Raw genomic sequence first — 25,020 nt, 5'->3', positions numbered from 1 at the left:
ACTGCTAGAAAGTGAGGGGACCTTGCATCTACTGTCAATGGTACTCCCTCAAGCTAAACATGTCCATAGATATATAAAGGACTAGATTCAGCAAATGACCCATTCCGTTGACAAGAAATTCAAGATCCCAGATGTGTATCACAAATCAATATTTGACATGGAGGTTACACTCCAATTAGTTCTCGCACAAAGAGGTCGTGTCTATTTACAGAGAAAATCAGCATCAGAATGTTCATAATTAGGTCCATAGAACCTGATGAAATGTAGGCTTATTTTCACGCTAACTATTTTAGTGTATTTACACTACACATTTGGTGTTTTTACAAAGCATCTTTGCTTCGCAGCAAAGTGACACTACAGTTGTACTGTAAAAGTACAGAGTGTCTTGTTTAAAGTGCACAGGAGTTAGAGGCTAAACACTGACTATAACAAATTAAATGATACCACTGAGCAAAATGTGTGGGGATCAGGATAAACCATGGGCACTCCCCTCGATGGCTGATTAGAGCAACACAAACAGGGACCATTCAGCAGTATGCCTACTTAATCTTCTGCATAGAACTTTTTATTTTGCGTAGGGGTGGGAGAAGAAATTAAAATAAAACAGACTGCCGTTTACAGTATTATCTGAATGTTTGCCAACAGTTTTAATTTGGCTCCAGTCCTCAGTTGCAATTTAAATGACTTGCAAAATAGATCAATCAACACAGCCCAAGCAAAGCACAGTGTACTGAAAGGCATCAGGAGATAGTATTAAAATCACAAGACAGTCAAACAGCTGGCAGAGATTTACTCCGGTAAACAGCTAAGTGTGAGAAAACAATTCCCAACACCTCTCTACTCCCTTTCTTAAATGATGCACAATGGGCACGGTGTATAAAATTTATATCAAGGCAACATACTTCACATACGACTAGCAAATAATACTGATTTGGACATTTTACTGCAAGGTTTTTGACACTTCATCCCCTTCTATCACTTCACATGGAATACCAAATGGTGTCACACAAGGTGCTCCATCCGTCCCTGTGGGATTCAAAATCGTGAGAGCTCCAGGGTTTTAATGCAGTTTCAATCAGATTGGGTTACCAGAGTCCTGTATTTTCCATCATACTTATCATTTAAAAATGCTAGTTTGGCTCAGAGACATGTGGTCTCCTCACATGGTGGGGGATATTGGGACTCTGGAAAGGGTGCAGAAGAGGGCCACTAAATTAATTCCAAGTCTAAAGCATCTTATTTATCAAGATAGGCTAAAAGGGTTGGGACTCTATACCTTAGAGCAGCGTAGACTGAGGGGGGAATCTGACTGAGGTTTAAGATAATGAAGGGACTAGACAGTGTTCCAGCTGACAGTTTATTTCAATTAAATAGATTAGGCAGGACCAGGAGTCAACAAATTTAAGTTGTTTTAGGTTAGATGTCAGGAGGTGGCTCTTTTCCCAGAGAATAGTAGACCTTTGGAACAAGCTGCTGTTTCGTGGTGGATGCAGACTCGCTGAATTCCTTCAAGCGAAAGCTGTATTAGTTTCTGGCTGCAGCGGCGATCACCTCTTACAGAAGGTAGGTACTGCAGGGAATTCAAAGCCAGAGTGATCTCCTGGACTAGTTTCGATCGTCTCTCCCAGGAGATCACATAGTTTTGGGTGGGGTGGAGTGAATATGTTGTGATACATAAGGTATCGCAATTGTGTAGGATGGGCTCGATGGACCAGATGGTCTTTACCTGTACGTCATTGTTCATATGTTCATACATCACCTCTGAGTTAGTTGTGTGCTCAACTACCACTCCAGAAAACAAATTCAGGCTGACACACCACTGCAGTCCAGAGTGCTGCAATGTGAGAGGTGCTGTTTCTCAGAAGATACTTTAAATCAAGGCCTTCTCTGCCTGTTCAGGTGCATGTTGAAGATCTTATGGCACTGATTGAAGCGGCCCTTGTCCTGGGCAATATCCAAACAGACTAATCACTTATCTCATTTACTGTTTGCAGGTCCTTGCTGTGTGCATTTGCCTACCTAACAGGGACCACACTTCAAAAGTAATTCATTGGCTGTGAAGAAGTGAAAAGTGCTGCTTAAATCCAAATTCTTTTTTTTCCCCTTTCAAACCTGGGTTTACAGCAAATATTAGTGAGGGGGCAGCATAGTTGGACAAGCAGACTTGTTTCTGTAATCAGTTCTCTCCACAAGCAGTTTCCGACCTCAGTCACACAACTGTGGAGAAGCACCAAATGAAAAGCAAGTGTTATCCACAGAGAGGGGGAACGAGAGCGTCCAGAGTGAGAAATGGACATTTCTTCCAAAAGCCACATCTGAATATTCGACCGTGGACCCTCCAACAACCTGTTAATCCCTTATTTTAAGGGGATTGAGTTCCTTCCACTAAAATCAGTCAGCGCTGTTAACATTCTGTAATTCCAACATCCCTTCACAACAAATATTGATCCAGTTCCGTTGGGCAGGCTACATCGTCCACATGCCCAAGCAAACGCTCTACTCGGAACTCCTACATGGCAAGCAAACCCCAGGTGGGCAGAGGAAATGCTTCAAGGACACCCTTAAAGCCTCCTTGATAAAAGTGTAACATCCCCACCAGCAGCTGGGAATCCCTGGCCCAAGACTGCCCAAAGTGGAAGAGCAGCATCCAGGAGCGCGCTGAGCACCTCAAGTCTTGTCGCCGAGGGCATGCAGAAGCCAAGCGCAGACAGCGGAAGGAGTGTGCGGCAAACCAGACTCCCCACCCACCCTTTCCTTCAACCACTGTTTGCCCCACCTGTTAGAGACTGTAATTCCACATTGAACTGTGCAGCCATTTGAGAACTCACTTTTAGAGAGGAAGCAAGTCTTCCTTGATTCCGAAGGACTGCCGATGATCTGATGTGTCAATTGAACCCAAATCAACTATTTTGAAAGTCTTTCCCAAATTACCACTATTCTGTGGCGAGGAGAATGTTTGTAACCCTCAATTTTGCTCAAAATTTGTTAAATTTGTATTTGCGTCCTCTATTCCTGTGCTTATTTTCCAAGTTAATTAACCTACTTACTATAACCTTATTGACAAGTTTCCTTATTTAGAAAACCCATATCCAAATGTCTCCAGAGTATCTGCTCGAGTAAAATAAGTTGTCATGTGGGCCATTCATGACATGCTCCCTCAAGACCTGGAATCATCCCAGTCATTCTTCTCTGACCTTCTAATGCATCAATATCCTTTTTATTATTAGGATGACCTCACCATGGATCTGTATAGAAACACAGAAAATAGGTGCAGGAGTAGGCCATTCGGCCCTTTGAGCCTGCACCGCCATTCAATGAGTTCATGGCTGAACATGCAACTTCAGTGCCCCATTCCTGCTTTCTCGCCATACCCCTTGACACCCCCCCCCCTAGTAGTAAGGACTACATCTAACTCCTTTGTGAATATATTTAGTGAACTTTCTGTGGTAGAGAATTACACAGGTTCACCACTCTCGGTGAAGAAGTTTCTCCTCATCTCGGTCCTAAATGGCTTACCCCTTATCCTTAGACTGTGACCCCTGGTTCTGGACTTCCCCAACATTGGGAACATTCTTCCTGCATCTAACCTGTCTAAACCCGTCAGAATTTTAAACGTTTCTATGAGATCACCTCTCATTCTTCTGAACTCCAGTGAATACAAGCCCAGTTGATCCAGTCTTTCTTGATATGTCAGTCCTGCCATCCCGGGAATCAGTTTGGTGAACCTTCGCTGCACTCCCTCAATAGCAAGAATGTCCTTCCTCAAGTTAGGAGACCAAAACTGTACACAATACTCCAGGTGTGGCCTCACCAAGGCCTTGTACAACTGTAGTAATACCTCCCTACCCCTGTACTCAAATCCCCTCGCTATGAAGGCCAACATGCCATTTGCTTTCTTAACCGCCTGCTGTACCTGCATGCCAACCGTCAATGACTGACGTACCATGACACCCAGGTCTCGTTGCACCTCCCCTTTTCCTAATCTGTCACCATTCAGATAATAGTCTGTCTCTCTGTTTTTACCACCAAAGTGGATAACCTCACATTTATCCACATTATACTTCATCTGCCATGCATTTGCCCACTCACCTAACCTATCCAAGTCACTCTGCAGCCTCATAGCATTCTCCTCGCAGCTCACACTGCCACCCAACTTAGTGTCATCCGCAAATTTGGAGATACTACATTTAATCCCCTCGTCTAAATCATTAATGTACAGTGTAAACAGCTGGGGCCCCAGCACAGAACCTTGCGGTACCCCACTAGTCACTGCCTGCCATTCTGAAAAATCCCCATTTACTCCTACTCTTTGCTTCCTGTCTGACAACCAGTTCTCAATCCACGTCAGCACACTACCCCCAATCTCATGTGCTTTAACTTTGCACATTAATCTCTTGTGTGGGACCTTGTGGAAAGTCTTCTGAAAGTCCAAATACACCACATCAACTGGTTCTCCCTTGTCCACTCTACTGGAAACATCCTCAAAAAATTCCAGAAGATTTGTCAAGCATGATTTCCCTTTTACAAATCCATGCTGACTTGGACCCATCATGTCACCTCTTTCCAAATGCGCTGCTATGACATCCTTAATAATTGATTCCATCATTTTACCCACTACTGAGGTCAGGCTGACCGGTCTATAATTCCCTGTTTTCTCTCTCCCTCCTTTTTTAAAAAGTGGGGTTACATTGGCTACCCTCCACTCCATAGGAACTGATCCAGAGTCTATGGAATGTTGGAAAATGACTGTCAATGCATCCGCTATTTCCAAGGCCACCTCCTTAAATACTGTGGGATGCAGTCCATCAGGCCCTGGGGATTTATCGGCCTTCAATCCCACCAATTTCCCGACTAATAAGGATTTCCCTCAGTTCCTCCTTCTTACTAGACCCTCTGACCCCTTTTATATCCAGAAGGTTGTTTGTGTCCTCCTTAGTGAATACCGAACCAAAGTACTTGTTCAATTGGTCTGCCATTTCTTTGTTCCCCATTATGACTTCCCCTGATTCTGACTGCAGGGGTCCTATGTTTGTCTTTACTAACCTTTTTCTCTACATATCTATAGAAGCTTTTGCAGTCCGTCTTAGTGTTCCCTGCAAGCTTCCTCTCGTACTCCATTTTCCCTGCCCTAATCAAACCCTTTGTCCTCCTCTGCTGAGTTCTAAATTTCTCCCAGTCCCCGGGTTCGCTGCTATTTCTGGCCAATTTGTATGCCACTTCCTTGGCTTTAATACTATCCCTGATTTCCCTTGATAGCCACGGTTGAGCCACCTTCCCTTTTTTATTTTTACGCCAGACAGGGATGTACAATTGTTGTAGTTCATCCATGCAGTCTCTAAATGTCTGCCATTGCCCATCCACAGTCAACCCCTTAAGTATCATTCGCCAATATATCTTAGCCAATTCACACCTCATACCTTCAAAGTTACCCTTCTTTAAGTTCTGGACCATGGTCTCCGAATTAACTGTTTCATTCTCCATCCTAATGTAGAATTCCACCATATTATGGTCACTCTTCCCCAAGGGGCCTCGCACAACGAGATTGCTAATTAATCCTCTCTCATTACACAACACCTAGTCTAAGATGGCCTCCCCCTTAGTTGGTTCCTCGACATATTGGTCTAGAAAACCATCCCTTATGCACTCCAGGAAATCCTCTTCCACCATATTGCTTCCAGTTTGGTTAGCCCAATCTATATGCATATTAAAGTCACCCATGATAACTGCTGCACCTTTATTGCATGCACCCCTAATTTCCTGTTTGATGCCCTCCCCAACATCACTACTACTGTTTGGAGGTCTGTACACAACTCCCACTAACGTTTTTTGCCCTTTGGTGTTCTGCAGCTCTACCCATATAGATTCCACATCATCCAAGCTAATGTCCTTCCTAACTATTGCATTAATCTCCTCTTTAACCAGCAATGCTACCCCACCCCCTTTTCCTTTTATTCTATCCTTCCTGAATGTTGAATACCCTTGGATGTTGAGTTCCCAGCCCTGATCATCCTGGAGCCACGTCTCTGTAATCCCAATCACATCATATCTGTTAACATCTATTTGCAGAGTTAATTCATCCACTTTATTACGGATACTCCTTGCATTAAGACACAAAGCCTGCAGGCTTGTTTTTTTTTTTTAAAAACACCCTTTGTCCTTTTAGAATTATGATGTAGTGTGGCCCTTTTTATTTCTTGCCTTTGTTTACTCGGCCTTCCACTATTGCTTTTTACCTTTCTACCATCTGTTTCTGACTCCATATTATTTTGCCCTGTCTCGCTGCATAATGCCAGTATATTGCTCCCTTTTATTCCTTCCTCCCACTGATCTTCAACTCAATCTTGTTCTTCTGTTCTCTAGTTCTATAACAGCTCCCCTGTAGGTAGCTTGACTGGCTGTGGTTTGGCTGGCAGCTTTCCTGGTCTGTATAGCTCAGCTGACAAAATAACAGTTATCACGGAGCATGCTTCATGCATTTTCATTGTATGGTGTGAAATAGTATACACTTTGACGTATTTATATATAAAAAAATGCAGAGCAGAACATTGGCAATGTAATAAAGAAAGGATAAAAAATAAAATTTATATTTTGAGGATGAGAGATTACCGGGTGAAATACTCCACCTCCTTTGCTGAGATCGTGGTCACACAGCCAACATATCTGTGCAAAGTATAAATTCTAACAAGGTCATCAAACTTAAAGATCACAACTTTGTTTGGTTACATAAAATATGCAGACAATTTGCAGTTTGACATCACACAGCTTGACTCATTCACCACTGTTAGTGTTGGCCATTTTGAGAAGTAAAAATCACCTGGAGTTACTGATGTGCAAAAAGGGTATGTGACTGTCTTTAATAGTGTTCTAAAACTTGTTCCTGAATAGGATTTCACCTTCACATATAACCTTGCTTTTAATTTGTTTATAGTGGAATGCTTTTAACTCTGCCAAGTTTTAGTGTTTACATCAGAATGAGCATGTGGAAAAGTGAACAGGAAGTCGCACCTTAAGGGCCCCACTTGTAAGAAAGAGTCAAATTTATGTAGCAAAATTAAAACAACAAAATGTCTCAAGGCACTTCACAAAGGGGGAGAAATGTGAATGAAGTTCGTGAAGTAATGGGTTTTGAGGAGAGCGTTAAAAGTTGGGAGAGATGAAACAAGGCAGAGGGGTTGAAAGAAAGTTTTGCAGTACAGGGGTATAACAGCTGAAGGCTGTGATGGTGTATAGTTGATGGGCTTGGGTTGGGAATATACAGTTGATCAGACTGAAGAGTAGAGGATGTGAGCTTAGAAGTAGGGCTGGACGAGGTTACCAAGGTATGGAACAAGGTACTTCTGATCAGTTATTTCAGCTTATTTAACAAAAATATTGAAAAGAACAGGTTTTTTTTGATGGCAAGATCAGCGTTCAATGCTTAGAGGAGTCACTAAGTCCAACAATGTAAAGGAGTTAGACTACTAGCACAAATGGCCAGTACTCCAGTGGTGCAACTGCATCAAATCATTTCCATCAAGGTCCGCTTTAGTAACTCTTCCAAACTGGGTTCTTCCAACCAGATCTTCAACACTTACCATTTAAATAGATGTTAATCTTCTTGCTCAGTTAAGATATTTTTAAACCAATACCGATGGTGGTACACCTTTCCTTTCTCCCCTCCTTTTAGCAATTATTTCCATACTGTGACAATGGTCTTGCACTAGTTGAAGCTGCTTGAACACTGACCTTCGCTTTATCCATCAGGTTGCTAGGTTGCGCCACTTCAGCGGCAGTCGCACTTGTAGTTTCTTGCTGCTTTTTGGGAATTGTAAGAGGGCTTGAGTCTCCCATATCAAAGCGAGGTAACACCACGTGGGAGCAGGTACAGAGTGACTGAGCCAACTTTCTACCAGAAATAAGGAACGTCTGCAATCCTGTGAAGGAAATAGATAAGAGTTCGTCAAATCACACCAGGAAAGGTGCAAGAGTAAGATAATGCTGCAACAAACTTAGAAATGCGACCCTGAACACACCTGCGCCACAGAAAGAGTTTTTTGGTGGGGTGAGCTATGAACTGCTCAAAGCAAAGTCAACTACAATTCACTAGTGTTGAGGTTGGTAAGACTCTGCCAGAGTCAATGGAAATTTGTTGCTTTATGCAACACAACTGACACTGTAGTCGGTTTAATCCTGGGTAGTGGGTTTGGCGATGTTGATAACAGCCCCACTCACATTTTTGTAACCATGGGCATTAGATGAAGGAACCTTTCATTGTCCCAGATGTGAAAGAAAAATACCAGTTCTAATATGAACCATACATATCCTTGGTAACAAAGAGGGTTGATGAGGGTAGTGCATTTGATGTAGTCTACATGGATTTTAGCAAGGCTTTTGACAAGGTCCCACATGGCATACTGGTCAGAAAAATAAAAGCCATGAGATCCATGGGAAAGTTGGATTCAAAATTGGCACAGAGGCAGGAAACAAAGGGTAATGGTCAACTGATATTTTGTGACTGGAGGGCTGTTTCCAGTGGGGTTCAGTATTAGGTCCCTTGCTTTTTGTGGTATACCCTGTACAATGATTTAGACTTCAATGTAGGGGACAAGATTAAGAAGTTTGCAGATGACACAAAAATTGGCCATGTGATCGATAGTGAGGAAGAATGCTGTAGACTGTAGGAAGATATCAGTGAACTGGTCGGTGGGGCAGAAAAGTGGCAAATAGAATTCAATCCGGAAAAGTGTGAGGTAATGCATTTGGGGAGGGCCAACAAGGCATGAGAATACACAATAATGGAAGGATACTGAGAAGTGTAGAGGAACAGAGGGACGTTGGAGTGCATTTCCACAGATCCTTGAAGGTAGCAGGACAGGTAGATAAGGTGGTTAAGAAGGAATACGGAATACTTGCCTTTATTAGCTGAGGCACAGTATACAAGAGCAGGGAGGTTAATACTTGAACTATACAAAACACTACTTAGGCCGCAGCTGGAGTACTGCGTGCAGTTCTGGTCACCACATTACAGGAAAGATGTGATTGCACTGGAGAGGGTGCAGAGGAGATTTTACGAGGATGTTGCCAGGACTGGAGAATTTTAGTTATGAGCAAAGATTGGATAGGCTGGGGTTGTTTTCCTTGGAACATAGGAGGCTGAGGCAAGACTTGAGTAAGCTGTATAAAATTATGAGGGGCTTAAATAGAGTGGATAGGAAGGACCTATTGCCCCTAGCAGAGAGGCCAATAACCAGGGGGCATAGATTGAAAGGAATTGGTCGAAGGATTAGAGCGGAGTAGAGAACTTTTTTCACGCAGAGGGTGGTGGTGGTCTGGAACTCACTGCCTGAAAGGGTGGTAGAGGCAAAAACGCTCATCACATTTAAAAAGTACTTGGATGTGCACTTGAAGTGCAGTAACCTACAGGGCTACGGACCGAGAGCTGGAAAGTGGGATTTGGCTGGATAGCTCTTTCTCAGCCGACACAAATATGGTGGGTCGAATGGCCTCCTTCTGTGCTGTAAATTTCTATGATTCTATGTAACTGAAGTTATTTCAATGACCTAGCCTGCTGAACATCCAAATTAAATTGTCCATTCTGTTCCCTTCCCGATGTAGTATCAACGCTCCTTTCACAAAACATTTGCTGATCAAATCATTCACATTCAATTGAACTCCATGAGATGCACGCAATATAAAAATCAGTCAGTCAGCTACATTTAAATGTAAATACCCATTACCACATCAGTTTAACGCATCTCAAGAGTTGACGGACTTGTAGAGTTGGAGATAATCTGAAATGATGACGGGACATGCTGGGAACGTACAGCGAGAAAAAACAAGGGCACATTGGTCTGCAACAATGGCTTTCATTCACTGTGAAAAGCCAGCTTTCTGAGGATGAGCCCCACTCAAATGTTAATCTGCCTCTCTCCTCCAGATGCTGTTTTACCTATTGTGCATTTCAAGATTTTTCCATTGCTGAATATCTACATAATCTCAGATTCACTATAAGCTTGACAGACTTCAGAGCCCGTATAGAAAGAGTACTATATATATTAACCTACGCCAATTTAAAGGAGACTTCCATACAGTTTGACAGCACCATTGTCAAAGGTGCTCTTGCAGGATGCTGGAAACCCAAACACAGCACTACTGGGTGAAGTAGATAGAGCTTGTCTCGAATGCCCCGCTCTTTCTCTTCACCACACCCCCCCCTCCAAATATCACACTGTGGAGTGGAGAAAAAGATCAGATATTAGTGTCCATTTATATCTCCCCAACACTCCTCCCCAATTAATATGCCACCTCTTAGTTGATTGGGAAATTATCTCTGAATATTTGTAATGTTGACAGCTCAAACATTAGCATAGCGGGCACACAGAAGCTGGTGAGATGAGCTCCTCGGATATACAGAGCTAAGTTGCTGGGCATAGTATAACATGGGATTTGGCAACAAAATGTAGGTCAGCTCCTGTTCAAATTTTACACGTTGCACGCTACAGGTCGCAGATTAAAAACAGTGGAATTCCCACCACCCCTCCGAAACTCCACCTGGGAAGAGGAACCATTATTTTAATTCTCTCCCAACATTTGCCAGACGACCCAATATCCCAGGACAGAAAGTCACTGGAGAACCTTTCACGTTCAAGACAGCGATGGCTCTCCCTTTTCAGCAGGAATTAGTGTCCTGAATGCAGCTCCAAACCAATCAATACTGAAATTCCATTAATAGTTTAATACAGAATGGCAAAATAAATGAGGATTGAAGGTGGTCATTTTATGTGATGTGGTGCGCATTTACAATAAAAAGAAAGCCATGGCTATCCTAAGGCATCGGTATACGCAACAGTCTAATCACTCCCAGTTGGTAACTCAGCCAATCGTCTAGTTTTTACGCCCAATGTTAGAGGAAGTAAGAAACCACATCACCAGCCTTGCACACTGCAGACGTGGCTGCTTCTGTTGCAGGGCAAATCGTGTTTGAATTTTCATAAGGGAAACTGATGTCTACAAAGCAACTATAAACACCCCACCCTGAGGAACACCACTTTGCCAGTTCTTACGAAACACTTGTTCAGTTACGACAGTTATGACTGAAACATTTCCAGTAAATGCTGTATGCAGCTTTATGCTGCTCTGAATGACTCACCAAACTAGCCATACTTTGGTATCCTGACCATGTATGTCAGACAATTTAATTACTCACCAATTCCAATGTGATCTGCCTGGACTCAAAAATTCTCATCCTTACATTCAAAATCCCTCCCTGGTCTTGCCCCTCCCAATCTCTATCGTCCTGCACTAGCTTCTTGCGCACTCCCCACTCCCATTGGCTGCCATGTCAGCCATCGAGGCTCCGAGCTCTGGAATTCTCTCACTAAACATCTTCACCTCCATCCTCTCCAAGAACTTCCTTAAAATTCACATCTTTGTCCAAGTTTTAATCTCCCCACCCAATATTGCTTCACTTAATTTTGTCTGATTATGCACCTTGGGACATTTTTCTACATTAAAGATGCTGTATAAATGCAAGTGTTGTTGATCTAGCATCCAGATTATCATATAAATGTACAGGTCAATATGGGAGCAATGGACTTCTGAAGGGAAGACAGAGGGGGAAGTCAAAGAGTCAGAGTCCCAGGGCTTTCCATCACTTGCTCAGCATTGTTCACATTGATGCACTGTTGCCATTTTTTCCACTGTTCTACTTTAGTAAAACCAGTTGATGCAAGTGAATGTTTTTATACTAGGTGTTTTGAAAGGAGGCAGAGAGAGGTGATACTAGCCTGCAAAAAAGTATGGAAAAGATGAATCTGGAAAACTAAATTAAATTAAATTGTGCCAGAAGGAGAAGGAGCCACAGGTTCAAGCTAGTAAAAGGCAAACTTAGGACTGATATCAGGAAGTTCTTTCACACACAGAGTGATCAATACATAGAAACATAAAAAATAGGTGCAGGAATAGGCCATTCGGCCCTTCGAGCCTACACCACCATTCAATATGATCATGGCTGATCATGCAACTTAGTACCCCATTCCTGCTTTCTTTCCATACACCTTGATCCCTTTAGCCGTAAGGGCCACGTCTAACTCCCTTTTGAATCTATCTAACGAACTGGCCTCAACAGCTTTCCATGGTAGAGAATTTCACAGGTTCACAATTCTCAGTGAAGAAGTTTCTCTTCATCTCAGTCCTAAATGGCTTACCCCTTATCCTTAGACTGTGAACCCTGGTTCTGGACTTCCCCAACATCGGGAACATTCTTCCTGCATCTAACCTGTCTAATCCCGTCAGAATTTTATATGTTTCTATGAGATCCCTTTTCATTCTTCTAAATTCCAGTGAATGAAGTGGACTCTTAGATAGGTAGTGGAGACTAAGGCTCTTGAATTATTGAAGAACAAATGAGATGCTGCAATAGTCATTCTGGATGGATGAATGAATGAAAGATAGACAGATGTTTGGACTATAGGGGCAATCAAAGGATGTGAAGATCAGGCGGGAAAGTAGAGTGGAGGTTGAAGATCAGCCATTATCTTATTGAATGGTGGAACAGGCTCCAGGGGGCGCATGGTCTATTCCTGTTCCAAATTCTTATGTTCTAACTAAACCAGCTGTTGAGTTTTTAATGGTTAGGATTTAATGGTAGTTAATAAGCAGTACAAAATCATTTTATTTTTCAGTCATCATCATCATCATAGGCAGCCCCTCGGAGTCAACTTCAAGAGCTCGATGCTTCTGCGTCCCAATATTCTGGTCTTTGTTGGAAAATTTTGTCACTAGTCTATTACAATTCCAGATGGTTTTGATAGTGGCAAGGGAAAGTTTTGACCAGTAACATGCTGCCTCTGAAATGCTTTCAATTCTAGACTTGCTGAGAGTAATTTCTGTGAACTCAATAAGCCAGAAAGAACAGACTGTAACAGTCATTACCGTAAGGCAGACCCCGTCCCCCACCCCTCCCCAACTAAAGTAAACGCAGGGTCATGTCAGTACAACTGAAATCTCTTGCGAAATTCACATCTTGCTTCACAAGCGCAACCCTATTCAATTTAAGGAAGTAAAGTCTAATAAATACATCCACTGCAAAAGACGGACGTTATTCATGAAGAGTAAGCCACTGCACAGAATTAAGATTTGCTTCTCAAATTCATTTTATCCTGGTAAACAACCTCAAAGCTGCTACTGACGTAACTAAAAGAATAAAAATGCCCGCCTGGTACTTTGCCATAACTGTCGAGGAAAAACAGACATTTCAACATCTACATTAATGTGCTAAGAAATTATAAACTGTTTGATACATTTGTACAACTGGTGATAAAATATGGAACAGTAAAGTGCATTTTTGGAATTATACCAAGACCACAACTATTAGGTTGCACAACCTTTCATGGACAAAGAAGCTCAAATGACAGTCTGCTGCACTCTACTCAAGAGTCCAACTGAGCTTACTTGACAAATTAAAAAACCCGATTCCATTAATCTTAATGCCTCCAACCTCCCGCAAGTTTACAGTTTTAACTGTTCCCGCTACCACAATTATCCTCTCCCTCTAATTTTGTTATCGATCGATTCAAATCTGTGACAAGGTGTTTGAACACTTCCATTAGAGAATAGACAGCAGCATTGAGATCTACACTATTGGAAAGTGGTGTCCAATAAAGGCCTGGCGCTTCCTGCAAGGGAGGAGTGGAAATTAAAGAAAGGGGATTGGGGGGAAAAGAGACACACAAAACAGAAAACAAATCAAACCTTTGTCTACCTCATACTTCCTATAGGGTGGTGCAAAACCATCAGCAGAGGCCAGGGGAGTTTTTTTGGGGGTGGGAGGGGAAAAGACAGGTTGCCTGCCTACTTGCCGCTGGGTGCCTGCTTATCCGCACGCTTCCAAATTGTGTACTATGGCAAGGAAATGGGTATTAAAAATGGGGAGAGAGTGATGGAGACCCACAAAAAGCTATTGCTTTACGAAAGTATTACCTACCTTGTAGAGACTTCCTTCTTTGAATGATACACATGCTCCAGACACCACTGGAGTGACAGTGGCTGTTCTAGGAAACTGCATGGTGGGTTACGGCCTTTATGATCATAGAATCCTAGAAGTTTACAGCACGGAAGGAGGCCATTTCGGCCATCGTGTCCATGCCGGCCAACAAGAGGCTATGCAGCCTAATCTCACTTTCCAGCTCGAGGTCTATAACCCTGCAGGTTACAGTACTTCAAGTGCACATCCAAATACTTTTTAAATGTGGTGAGGGTTTCTGCCTCTACCGCCCTTTCAGGCAGTGAGTTCCAGAACCCCACAATCCTCTGCTTGAAGAAATTTCCCCACAAATCCCCTCTAAACCTTCTACCAATTACTTTAAATTGTTGATCCCTTTGCTAAGGGAAATCAGCCCTTTCTATCCACTATCTCCAGGCCCCTCAATTTTATACACCTCAATGAGGTCTCCCCTCAGCCTTCTTTGTTCCAAGGAAAACATATGATGATGCCCTTGAATGTGTTTTGACGACCTCAATGTGAATTACATCATGATGGTATATTCCGCACCGACAAGATGCTGTGTCTAGAGCATCATCTTGTGGTTCAGTATTGAGGGTCAGACTATTGGCCCTACCCATTTTTTTTTACATAACAGATGACAGCAGTGCTGTTTGGAGACTCTCATACTTCAACACCAGAATCTGAAAGCGTTGGGAGGGCCAATGCCGTTTGAGCCTATTTATATGTCAGATGAACTTATCTGCAATACACCTGCCCCTCCATGGCTGCTCAGTCAGTCCCAATCTGACAGCAAGCAACCTCAGTATCCAGTCTGACCCTAAGCTCAGCTTCAAACCCCATAGTTTAGCCATCAACAACGTTTACCTCTACCGCTACAACAATGTTTGCCTATGCTCTTATCTCATCTACATCACAATCTTTTATCCATATTTTTACAACCTTTAAGCTGGACACTAGCCTCCCAAGCACCAGCATACACATGCCAACTCATCCAACACTCCATTTCCTGAATTTTGTCTCACACAAAGTTCTGCTTACCCACCACTTCTGTCTTTGCCACCCTCCAATGGCTCCTCATCCCCCAATTTAAAATAGTCTCCCTAGTTTATAAATCCTTGCATGCTCTCACTCCATCTTGCCAATGCAAGCTCCTCCAAGCCCTACATCCCAGTCCATGCTTTTTAATCTACTGACTTTAGTCTTCTGTGCAACCTGGACATTCCATCTGCCCTACCATTAAGTAGGAAAGCGTTCAGCTATCTCAATCATTCAGCTGTCTTGCTACCTCTCTCCCCACCTTCAAAACTGATTTGCTTTGACCAGGCTTCAGTCATCTGCTTTAACTTTCTATTTCTCTTCTGTGAAATTCCTTGGATTTTACCAAGTTAAAAGGTGCTGTAAAAATGCGATTTGTCATCAGAGGAAGTGGTGAATGTTATATCTTTAGGACCTTCTAAAGGGGGAAGCTTGCCAGTATGTTAGCCAGAGGGATAGTATCTCAACAGAGAGCCCAAACTTCAGTTTCAAACCCTTCTAGCAATGCATGCAGTTATCTTTTATAAATATCTACAAGTACAAATAATTGTTTAAGCTGATCGTAAAGCAAAAGCTTATAACTATGTATATATTTAAAAATCACGGCAAAGGAACGGTGGGGCTGGATGGTGGTATTTGGTTTGTAACTCAACTTTATTCATTCAGTCATTAACTGCTGCGGTTAACATACGTGTAGGATCCCTTTCCCCACAGTACAATATCTGTAGGCCCCATGTCCCCACAGTACAGTATCTATACCATCTCTTTCCCCACATTGGACAATATTTATAGGTCCTCAATGAAAGTAGATGCAATAGGCCCTTCAGCTAATGCTTTGCAGACAAATATACCAGGCACCTAATCTGCCCAGCAGGAATAATAAAGATACAATATTTTAGGTACTTTTACTTGTGTCCTGTGTTTTGGAAGAGTGAGAGGAAACTCGTGTATGTCATTCTCCTGTGTTTATATACTGACCTAGGCCCGCCCTCTCTTCACACCCCCCCAAAGGTCCATTGGAGGCAGATACTGAAAACAGGAGTAAGCAGAGAACTGGGTCTCACTTTCAAACTGAAACCAGTGTCTTCAGGTCTCAGGTTCCTCCATATACAAAAACCTTATGGCAGGTCTTAAAGAGTTGCCATCTCAACACTTCTTAACACCGGTTTACAAGTGGACCATTTCAATCTGCAGATCATGCAGATAAACTGCTCAGGTAGTCCCATCCATCTTTATGTCCCAAGTGGGTGTGGAAGAGGAGGAAATTTAATTCCCCCGACTATTCCATACAGCATTGGTATAGGGAGTGGCGGGAGAGCACGCGAATAGCACGAGGATAGTGGGTTAGTCCGGAGGAGTAAAATACTGGTAATTTCAGCATCCTGTCACTGACCAGAGTGCACTTATCTTGGAAACTGGAACTCTTGCTCATCCCCAGGGGCAAGTTAAAACAGCTGCTTGTAAATTCCTCCCTAAATCCCTTGCAATACAATTAAAAATTAGGAGACAAAAACAGGCAAAAAATGTGAATTCAATTCAAGTGACTCAACATTTATTAAAATATAATAGCAGTGGTGAGGAAAATCACCGTTGGATTTAACACCAAAGATCTCAAGTACAAATTAATCAAAGTGCGCCAACATTGCAATATTAACAGTACAGATTGGTCCTTTATTGAAACCTGAAAATTAAGAACTCTGCATTAGTCTAATTTTTTGAACAAGAGTTGCTGTTAGATACATTTGGTTTTCTAGATTAATTTGAGAGCTGGGGAAATGATCCGAATGGTTGTAGATAACAATCTGCTCCAGTTGGCAATAGCCATGGAAATCAAGTAACTTATTGCAAAAATCTAGGTGGTCATTAGTCAGGCCCAATTTCAGAAAGGTTTGCCAGGTGCTAAAAGCTTGGGTCCCAAGGCTACCCAGGTGGTATCTACTGGCAGGATGTAAAGGACAAGCTAATAAATTACGTAGTGTTGAACTGGCAGTGTACTGGCAACTCCAGTGTGCGGTACCTCGACGAGGTTAGATGTAGGTTCATGCTCACAGGCTGCCGTTGTCCTGGTCTCAGCTACGCTTCTGAGAGATGACAATGAGCAGGGGCCTCGAGCCATCAATTCCAGGGAACGAAGGAGAAAAAAAATCCAGGGGACCTACCAAAAAGAGAAATGTAGAGAGAGAGATATGCGCAGAATGAGAGAGATGCGCAGGGACCGAGCGCGAGAGACAAAGAAAAAAAGTGCTGCAGGCTATTTCTATAAACTGCATCAGATCACAAGATTCAAATAAAGTTTGGAATTTTAAAATTTATATAGCAGCTGCCTCAAAAATATCAATGTGAATAACTGAGTTTCCTTCAAAATGGTTTCATAACAAAAATGGATAGGTTTGGATAGTCAATAATGGGAAAGCTTGGGTTCTCTCTCCAGACCCTTAAATTGTACTTCCAAAATTTAATTAAAGAAAGGCTAGATTTTTTTAAATTCGTTCTTGGGATCTAGGCGTCGTTGGCAAGGCCAACATTTATTGCCCATCACTAATAGCCCTCGAGAAGGTGGTGGTGAGTCACCGTCTTGAACCGCTGCAGTCTTTGTGGTGAAGGTTCTCCCACAGTGCTGTTATGAAGGGAGTTCTAGGATTTTGACCCAGCGACGATGAAGGAACAGCAATATATTTCCACGTCAGGATGGTGTGTAACTTGGAGGGGCAATTGGAGATGGTGGTATTCCCATCCACCTGCTGCCCTTATCTTCCAAGTGGTAGAGATCACGGGTTTGGGAGGTGCTGCCGAAGAATCCTTCGCAAGTTGCTGCAGTGAATCTTGTAGATGATACACACTGCAGCCGCGGTGCGCCGGTGGTGGAGGGAATGAATGTTTAAGAAGGTGCCAATCAAGCGGGTTGCTTTGTCCTGGATGGTGTTGAGCCTTTTCAATGTTGCTAGAGCTGCATTCATCCAGGCAAGTGGAGAGTATTCCATCACACTCCTGACTTGTGCCTTGTAGATGGTGGAAAGGCTTTGGGGTTCAGGTGGTGAGACACTCGCCGCAGAATACCCAGCCTCTGACCCAGTCTTGTTGCCACAGTATGTGTGTGACTGGTCCAGTTAATTTTATGGTCAAAGGTGACCCCCCAGGATGTTGATGGGGGATTCGGCGATGACAATGCCGTTCAATGTCTAGGGGCACTGGTTAGACTCTCGCTTGTTGGAGATATTCATTGCTTGGCACTTGTATGGCACAAATGTTATTTGCCACTTTTCAGCCCAAGCCTGAATGTGCCCAGGTTTTGTTGCATGCAGGCATGGACCGCTTCATTATCTGAGGAGTTGCAAATGAAACTGAACACTCTGCAATCATCAGCGAACATCCCTACTTCTGACATTATGATGGAGGGAAGATCATTGATGAAGCAGCTGAAGATGTTAGGGCCTAGGACACTGCCCTGAGGAACTCCTGCAGCAATGTTCCGGGGCTAAAATGATTGGTCTCCAACAACCACAACCATCTTACTTTGTGCTAGGTGGGACTCCAGCCGGGGGAGCGTTTTTTCCGATTCCCACTGACTTCAATTTTACTTGGGCTCCTTGATGTCACACTCAGACAAGCCTTGATGTCAAGGGCAGTCACTCTCACCTCACCTCTGGAATTCAGCCCTTTTATCCATGTTTGGATCAAGGCTGTAATGAAGTCTGGAGCCGATTGGTCCTGACGGAACCCAAACTGAACTTGTGAGCAGGTTATTGGTGAGCAAGTGCTGCTTGATAGCACTGTTGACGATACCTTCCATCACTTTGCTGATGACTGAGAGTAGACTGTTGGGGTGGTAATTGACCAGATTGAATTTGTCCGTTTTTTGTGGACAGGATATACCTGGGCAGTTTTCCACATCGTCGGGTAGATGCCAGTGTTGTAGCTTTATTGGAACAGCTTGGCTATAGGCGCGACTAATTCTGAAGCACAAGCCGGGGTGTTGTCGGCGACCATAGCCTTTGCCTTATCCAGTGCGCTCGGCCGTTTCTTGACATCATGTGGAGTGGAGTGAATTGAATTGACTAAGACCGACATCTGTGATGGTGGGGACCTCAGGAGGCCGAGATGGATCATTCACTCAGCACTTCTGGCTGAATATGGCTACAAATGTTTCAATCTTGTCTTTTGTACTCGCGTGTTGGGCTCCGCCGTTAAGGATGGGGATATTAATGGAACCTTCTCTTCCCGAAAATTGTTTAATTGTCCAGCACCATTTACAACAGGATGTGGCAACACTGCAGAACTTTGATCTGATCCCGTTGGTTGAGAGATTGCTTAGCCCTGTACATAGCATACTGCCTCCACTGTTTAGCATGCATGTAGTCCATGTTGCAACTTCCCCAGGTTGGCATTTCATTTTTAGGTATGGCTGGTGCTGCTGCTCATGGCATGCTCTTCACATTTCTCATTGAACCAGGGTTGGTCTTCTGGCTTGATGATAATGGAAGAGTGAGTGATACGCCAAGTAATGAAGTTACAGATTGTGGTGGAATACAATTCTGCTGGTGCTGATGGCCCACAGCGCTTCATAGATACCCAGTTTTGAGCTGCTAGATCTGTTTTGAATCTATCCCATTTAGCATGGTGGTAGTGCTACACAACATGATGGAGGGTGTCCTCAGTGTGAAGACGGGAGTTTGTCTCCACAAGGACTGTGCGATGGTCACTGATACCAATGCTATCATGGACAGATGCATCTGCGACACCATTCTAGCAGCTATGTCCTTCAGGACTCAGCCAGCTCGGTAAGTAGTGGTGCCATCAAGTCGCTCATTGAAGTCCCCACCCAGAGTATATTCTGTGCCCTTGCTACCCTCAGTGCTTCTTCCAAGTGGTGTTCAACATGGAGGAGTACTGAATCATCAGCTGAGGGAGGGTGGTAGATGGCCCATGCTTGACCTGAAGCCGTGAGACTTCATGGGATCCGGAGTCAATGTTGAGGACTCCCAGGGCCAATTCCTCCCGAATGTATACCACTGTGCCATCACCTCTGGTGGGTCTATCCTGCCAGTGGGACAGGACATACCCAGGGATGGTGGAGGAGGAGTCTGGGAGATTGGCTGAAAAGGTATAATTCTGAGAGTATGACTATGTCAGGCTGTTAATGACTAGTCTGTGCGACAGCTCGCCCAATTTTGGCACAAGTCCCCAGATGATAGCGAGGAGGACTTTACAGGGTCGACTAGGTTGGGTGTGCTACTGTTGGGTCCGAAGCCGGTGCCCAGGTCAATGCCGGGCGGTCCGTCCGGTTTTATTCTCATTATCGTTTCTTGTAGCAGTTTGTTACAACCGGTTAGCTTGCTAGATCATTTCAGAGGGCAGTTAAAAGTCTTACCTATTCCTGTACAGAATTTGAAGGCTTTGTCTCAAACTTCTGATGAGAGGACCAAGATAGGGGGGGGCGGGATGAACTAGTGCAATGGTGCTGGCCCTGGAGCTTGAATGCAGTGCGGGAGCAGACAGCCTGCCCTGGCCGTAGCGCCATGACACTTCCATGGATGCAATTGATCTTCCAATAAGCTAAGTTATACTCCAACAGTGTGGACAGCATACTTTTGTTTATCCTGAGGAGTGGTGGTTATACTCAGTAGCTTGGCCTGGAGCACTATCGGTTTCCATAAACATTACAATGCAACTTGATTTAGAATGCTTACAACAGCCCACCTGAACCTCTCAAGCAGCAAACAGAGGCCATTTCCAATCAGCTGCTACACTGCTTAGCTACAAGAACCAGTAGAACAGCTTCACCCTGTTTTGAGTAAACAGCATGGCCCAGCAAAAGCTATTTTTGTACACATATTCCAGGAAATCCACTGCAAGTTGGCTAGCCAAGTCCTTGATTAAAATTGAAACGAGAAATGCTCATCAGTGTTCAAAGGGAAGGCACAGATGGGGGGTAAGCTATTGTTTGATGGACCGTAATCAATGGCACTATACAAACCAAGTGATTGCCAGCAAAAGCTCGTAAAGGACTTTCATTCCTCATTAAAGTCATGGTCATGCTTGAAGGCCCAACTGGACTCAAAATTCATCTTCCAGAAGGATGACTGCCTAAATCTGCCAAACCAATGCCAGTGTAAGCAGGATTACCTGAGGAGTCACTGTCACCCCCTAATTTGCCAAGTCGCTCCCCATGCTCCTGTTCCCCTCCACCCCATCTCATCCCCTCGTGAAGGCACTAACCCATGCTGGGGTACCGGTCTCACAGGCACTGGCAGTATCTCACCCATGTGGCCATTAGAAACTTAGAAACATAGAAAGTTACAGCGCAGAAGGAAGCCATTTCGGCCCATCATGTCCGCGCCGGCCGACAAAGAGCCGCACGGCCCTTGGTCAGCAGCCCTACAGATTACATATAAACCTATGAACAATGACGGAAAGGCAAAGAGCACCCAGCCCAACTAGTCCGCCTCACACAACTGATACCCCTTATACTGAAACATTCTACAGTCCACTCCAACCGGAGCCATGTGATCTCCTGGGAGGCACAAAAACCAGATAAAAACCCAGGCTGATTTAGTGAGAAAAAAATCTGGGAAAATTCCTCTCCGACCCATCCAGGCGATCGAAACTAGTCCAGATCACCCTGGCTGTATTCTATTCCCTGCAGTACTTATTATATCTGCTCCGTCCAACAAAAGGTCATCCTGTCTAATCCAATTACCAGCTCTAGGTCCGTAACCCTGCAGGTTACGGCACTTGAAGTGTCCATCCAACCATCTCTTAAAAGTGGTGAGGGTTTCTGTATCCACCACTCTTCCAGACAGCAAGTTCCAGATCCTCACAACCCTCTGCGTAAAGAAGCCCCCCGTCAAAGCCCCAACCACCTTAAAACCATGCCCTCTCGTAATAGACTCCTTCACCAATGGAAATAGACCTTTACTATCCACTATGTCCAGGCCTCTCAATATCTTGTACACCTCAATGAGATCTTCTCTCAACTTCCTCTGTTCCAATGAGAACAAACCCAGCCTATCCAATCTGTCCTCATAACTAAGATTCTCCATTCAAGGCAGCATCCTCGTAAATCTCCTCTGCACCCTCTTTAGTGCAATCACGTCCTTCCTATAATATGGCGACTAGAACTGCACCCAGTACTCAGCTGTGGCCTAACCAAAGTATTATATAATTAAGCATAATCTCCATGCTCCTATATTCTATGCCTCGGCCAATAAAGGCAAGCATTCCGTATGCCTTCTGAACCACCTTATCCACCTGGCCTGCTACTTTCAGGGATCTGTGGACAAGCACTCCAAGGTCCCTTTGTTCATCTGCACTATTAAGTGGCCTACCGCTTAATGTGTATACCCTTTCCTTATTAGCCCTCCCAAATTGCATCACCTCACACTTCTCCGAATTAAATTCCATTTGCCACTGCTCTGCCCACCTGACCAATAGATTGATATCCTCCTGCAGCCCATGACTTTCCTCTTCATCACCAACCACACAGCCAATTTTCGTGTCATCTGCAAACTTCTTAATCATACTCCCTATATTCAAATCTAAATCATTGATACATACCACAAAAAGCAAGGGACCCAGTACTGAGCCCTGGCAGAACCCCACTGGAAACATCCTTCCAGTCACAAAAACATCCATCATTACCCTTTGCTTCCTACCTCCAAGCCAATTTTGGATCGAACTTGCCACGTCGCCCTGTATCCCATGGGCTTTAACCTTCATGACCAGTCTATCATGTGAGACCTTATCAAAAGTGTTGTATACGCAATAACCGTTAGACTGAGTGCTGTTTAACTCCAAGGGTCATGACCCTGGCTCTGCTTTATTAAGGCCCAAAATGACTAATATACAAAATGGCTGGCCGTTTATACTTGGGCTGCACGATAGCCTCCAACAGTGACGCCATCTAGTGGCTAGGGATTCCGAAAGTACATACATGACAAAAAGCCTTGCTAAAGTCAATATATACTACATCGTACGCACTACCCTCATCGACCCTCTTGGTTACCTCTTCAAAAAATTCAATCAGGTTAGTCAAACACGACCTTCCCTTAACAAATTTGTGCTGACTGTCCCGAATTAATCCTCGCCTTTCCAAATGCAGATTTATCCTGTCTTTCAGGATTTTTTCCAATAATTCTCCCACCACTGAGGTTAGGCTGACAGGCCTGTAATTACTTGGCCTATTCCTTTTTTCCCTTCTTAAACAAGGGTACTATATTAGCAGTCCTCCAATCCTCCGGCACCATGCCCAAATCCAAAGAGGACTGGAAAATGATGGTCAAGGTCTGCTATTTCCTCTTACTTCGCTCAACAACCTGGGATGCATTTCATCCGGGCCTGGGGACTTATTTACTTTCAAATCTATTAAACCCCTTAATACCTCCTCTCTCGCAATATTTATTTCATTCAGAATATCACACTCCTCCTCAATAGCAGTATCTGCGTTACCCCTTTCCTTTGTGAAAACAGATGTACAGCTGAAAAGAACATACAGGCTAAGTGAGTGGGCAAAAATTTGGCAGATGGAGTATAATGTTGGAAAGTGTGAGGTCATGCACTTTAGCTGAGAAAAAAAAATCAAAGAGCAAGTTATTATTTAAATGGAGAAAGATTGCAAAGTGCCGCAGTACAGCAGGACCTGGGGGTACTTGTGCTCGAAACACAAAAGGTTAGTATGCAGGTACAGAAAGTGATCAGGAAGGCCAATGGTATCTTGGCCTTTATTGCAAAGGGGATGGAGTATAAAAGCAGGGAAGTCTTGCTACAGCTGTATAAGGTATTGGTGAGGCCACACCTGGAATACTGCATGCAGTTTTGGTATCCATATTTATGAAAGGATATACTTGCTTTGGAGGCAGTTCAGAGAAGGTTCTCTGGAGATGAGGGGGTTGACTTATGAGGAAAGGTTGAGTAGGTTGGACCTCTACTCATTGGAATTCAGAAGAATGAGGGGTGATCTTATCGAAACGTATAAGATTATGAGGGGGCTTGACAAGGTGGATGCAGACAGGATGTTTCCACTGATGGGGGAGACTAGAATTAGAAGGCTGCCCATTTAATTTCTTCTCTGCAGGTTGTAAATCTGTGGAATTCGCTGCTTCAGAGAGCTGTGGAAGCTGGAACATTGAATAATTTTAAGACAGAAATAGACAGTTTCTTAAACGATGAGTGGATAAGGGGTTAATGGGAGCGGGCGGGGAAGTGAAGCCGAGTCCATGATCAGATCAGCCATGATCTTATTGAATGGCGAAGCAGGCTCGAGGGGCCATATGGCCTACTCCTGTTCCTATTTCTTATGTTCTTATGTATTTGTTCAGAACCCTACCAACATCTTCGAGTGTGGCACTCAAACTGGTTTTCAGTGCTGACACTTTGAGGGAGTGCAGTCTAGAGCACATCCAGGGCACTGTGGGGCAAATGACTGCACAGGGGCACACAGCAAAAATGTAGAAATGTAGTGGTCATGGGGGGGTTCGATAATCAGGAGGACTGATAGGTGTTTCTGTAACCGCCCGACAAGAGTTTTGCATGGTGTGTTGTTTACTTGGCCCCAGGGTAAAGGGCATCAGAGGGTGCAGAACATTTTGCAGGAGGGGAACAGCCAGAAGTCATGGTCCAACCAATGATGTAGGTAGGAAATGGGCTGAGGTCCTACATAGAGTTTCAGTAGCTAGGGAGGATGTTAAAGAGCAAGACCTCAAAAGGTAGTAATTTCTGTATTACTCCCAGTGCCATGTGCTAGTGAGTATAGGAGCAGTAAGATAAGACAGGTTAACACGTCTCTGGAGAAATGGTGCAGGAAGGAGGACTTCAGATTCCTGGGGCATTGGGACCAATTCTGGGGCAGGAGGGACCTGTACAAGATTGACAGGTTGCACCATAACAGGGCTTTGACCAAGGTCCTTAGAGAGAGGTTAACCAATGCTGTGGGGAAGGGTTTAAATTAATTTGGCAGGAGGAGGGGCACCAGGAGGAAGCATTAGAGAGGGGATAAAAGATGTACA

General features: G+C 43.9%; 1 protein-coding gene across 3 annotated transcripts in view; it reads right to left on the bottom strand.

The window, feature by feature from the left end:
* adcy9 (adenylate cyclase 9) overlaps window positions 1-25,020 on the bottom strand; it is a 206,333-nt gene that overhangs the window by 55,859 nt on the left and 125,454 nt on the right. For all 3 annotated transcript variants that reach the window (XM_070900828.1, XM_070900830.1, XM_070900829.1), the window contains exon 2: window positions 7,726-7,913. In XM_070900828.1, the coding sequence (XP_070756929.1) occupies window positions 7,726-7,913 (188 nt within the window). The remainder of the gene's footprint in view (window positions 1-7,725; window positions 7,914-25,020) is intronic.

This window comes from Pristiophorus japonicus, chromosome 15, assembly GCF_044704955.1.
Source record: "Pristiophorus japonicus isolate sPriJap1 chromosome 15, sPriJap1.hap1, whole genome shotgun sequence".
Classification (NCBI taxonomy): domain Eukaryota; kingdom Metazoa; phylum Chordata; class Chondrichthyes; family Pristiophoridae; genus Pristiophorus; species Pristiophorus japonicus.
Note: the sequence above shows the minus strand (reverse complement) of the source record. Positions and strands in the feature narration are given on the sequence as shown.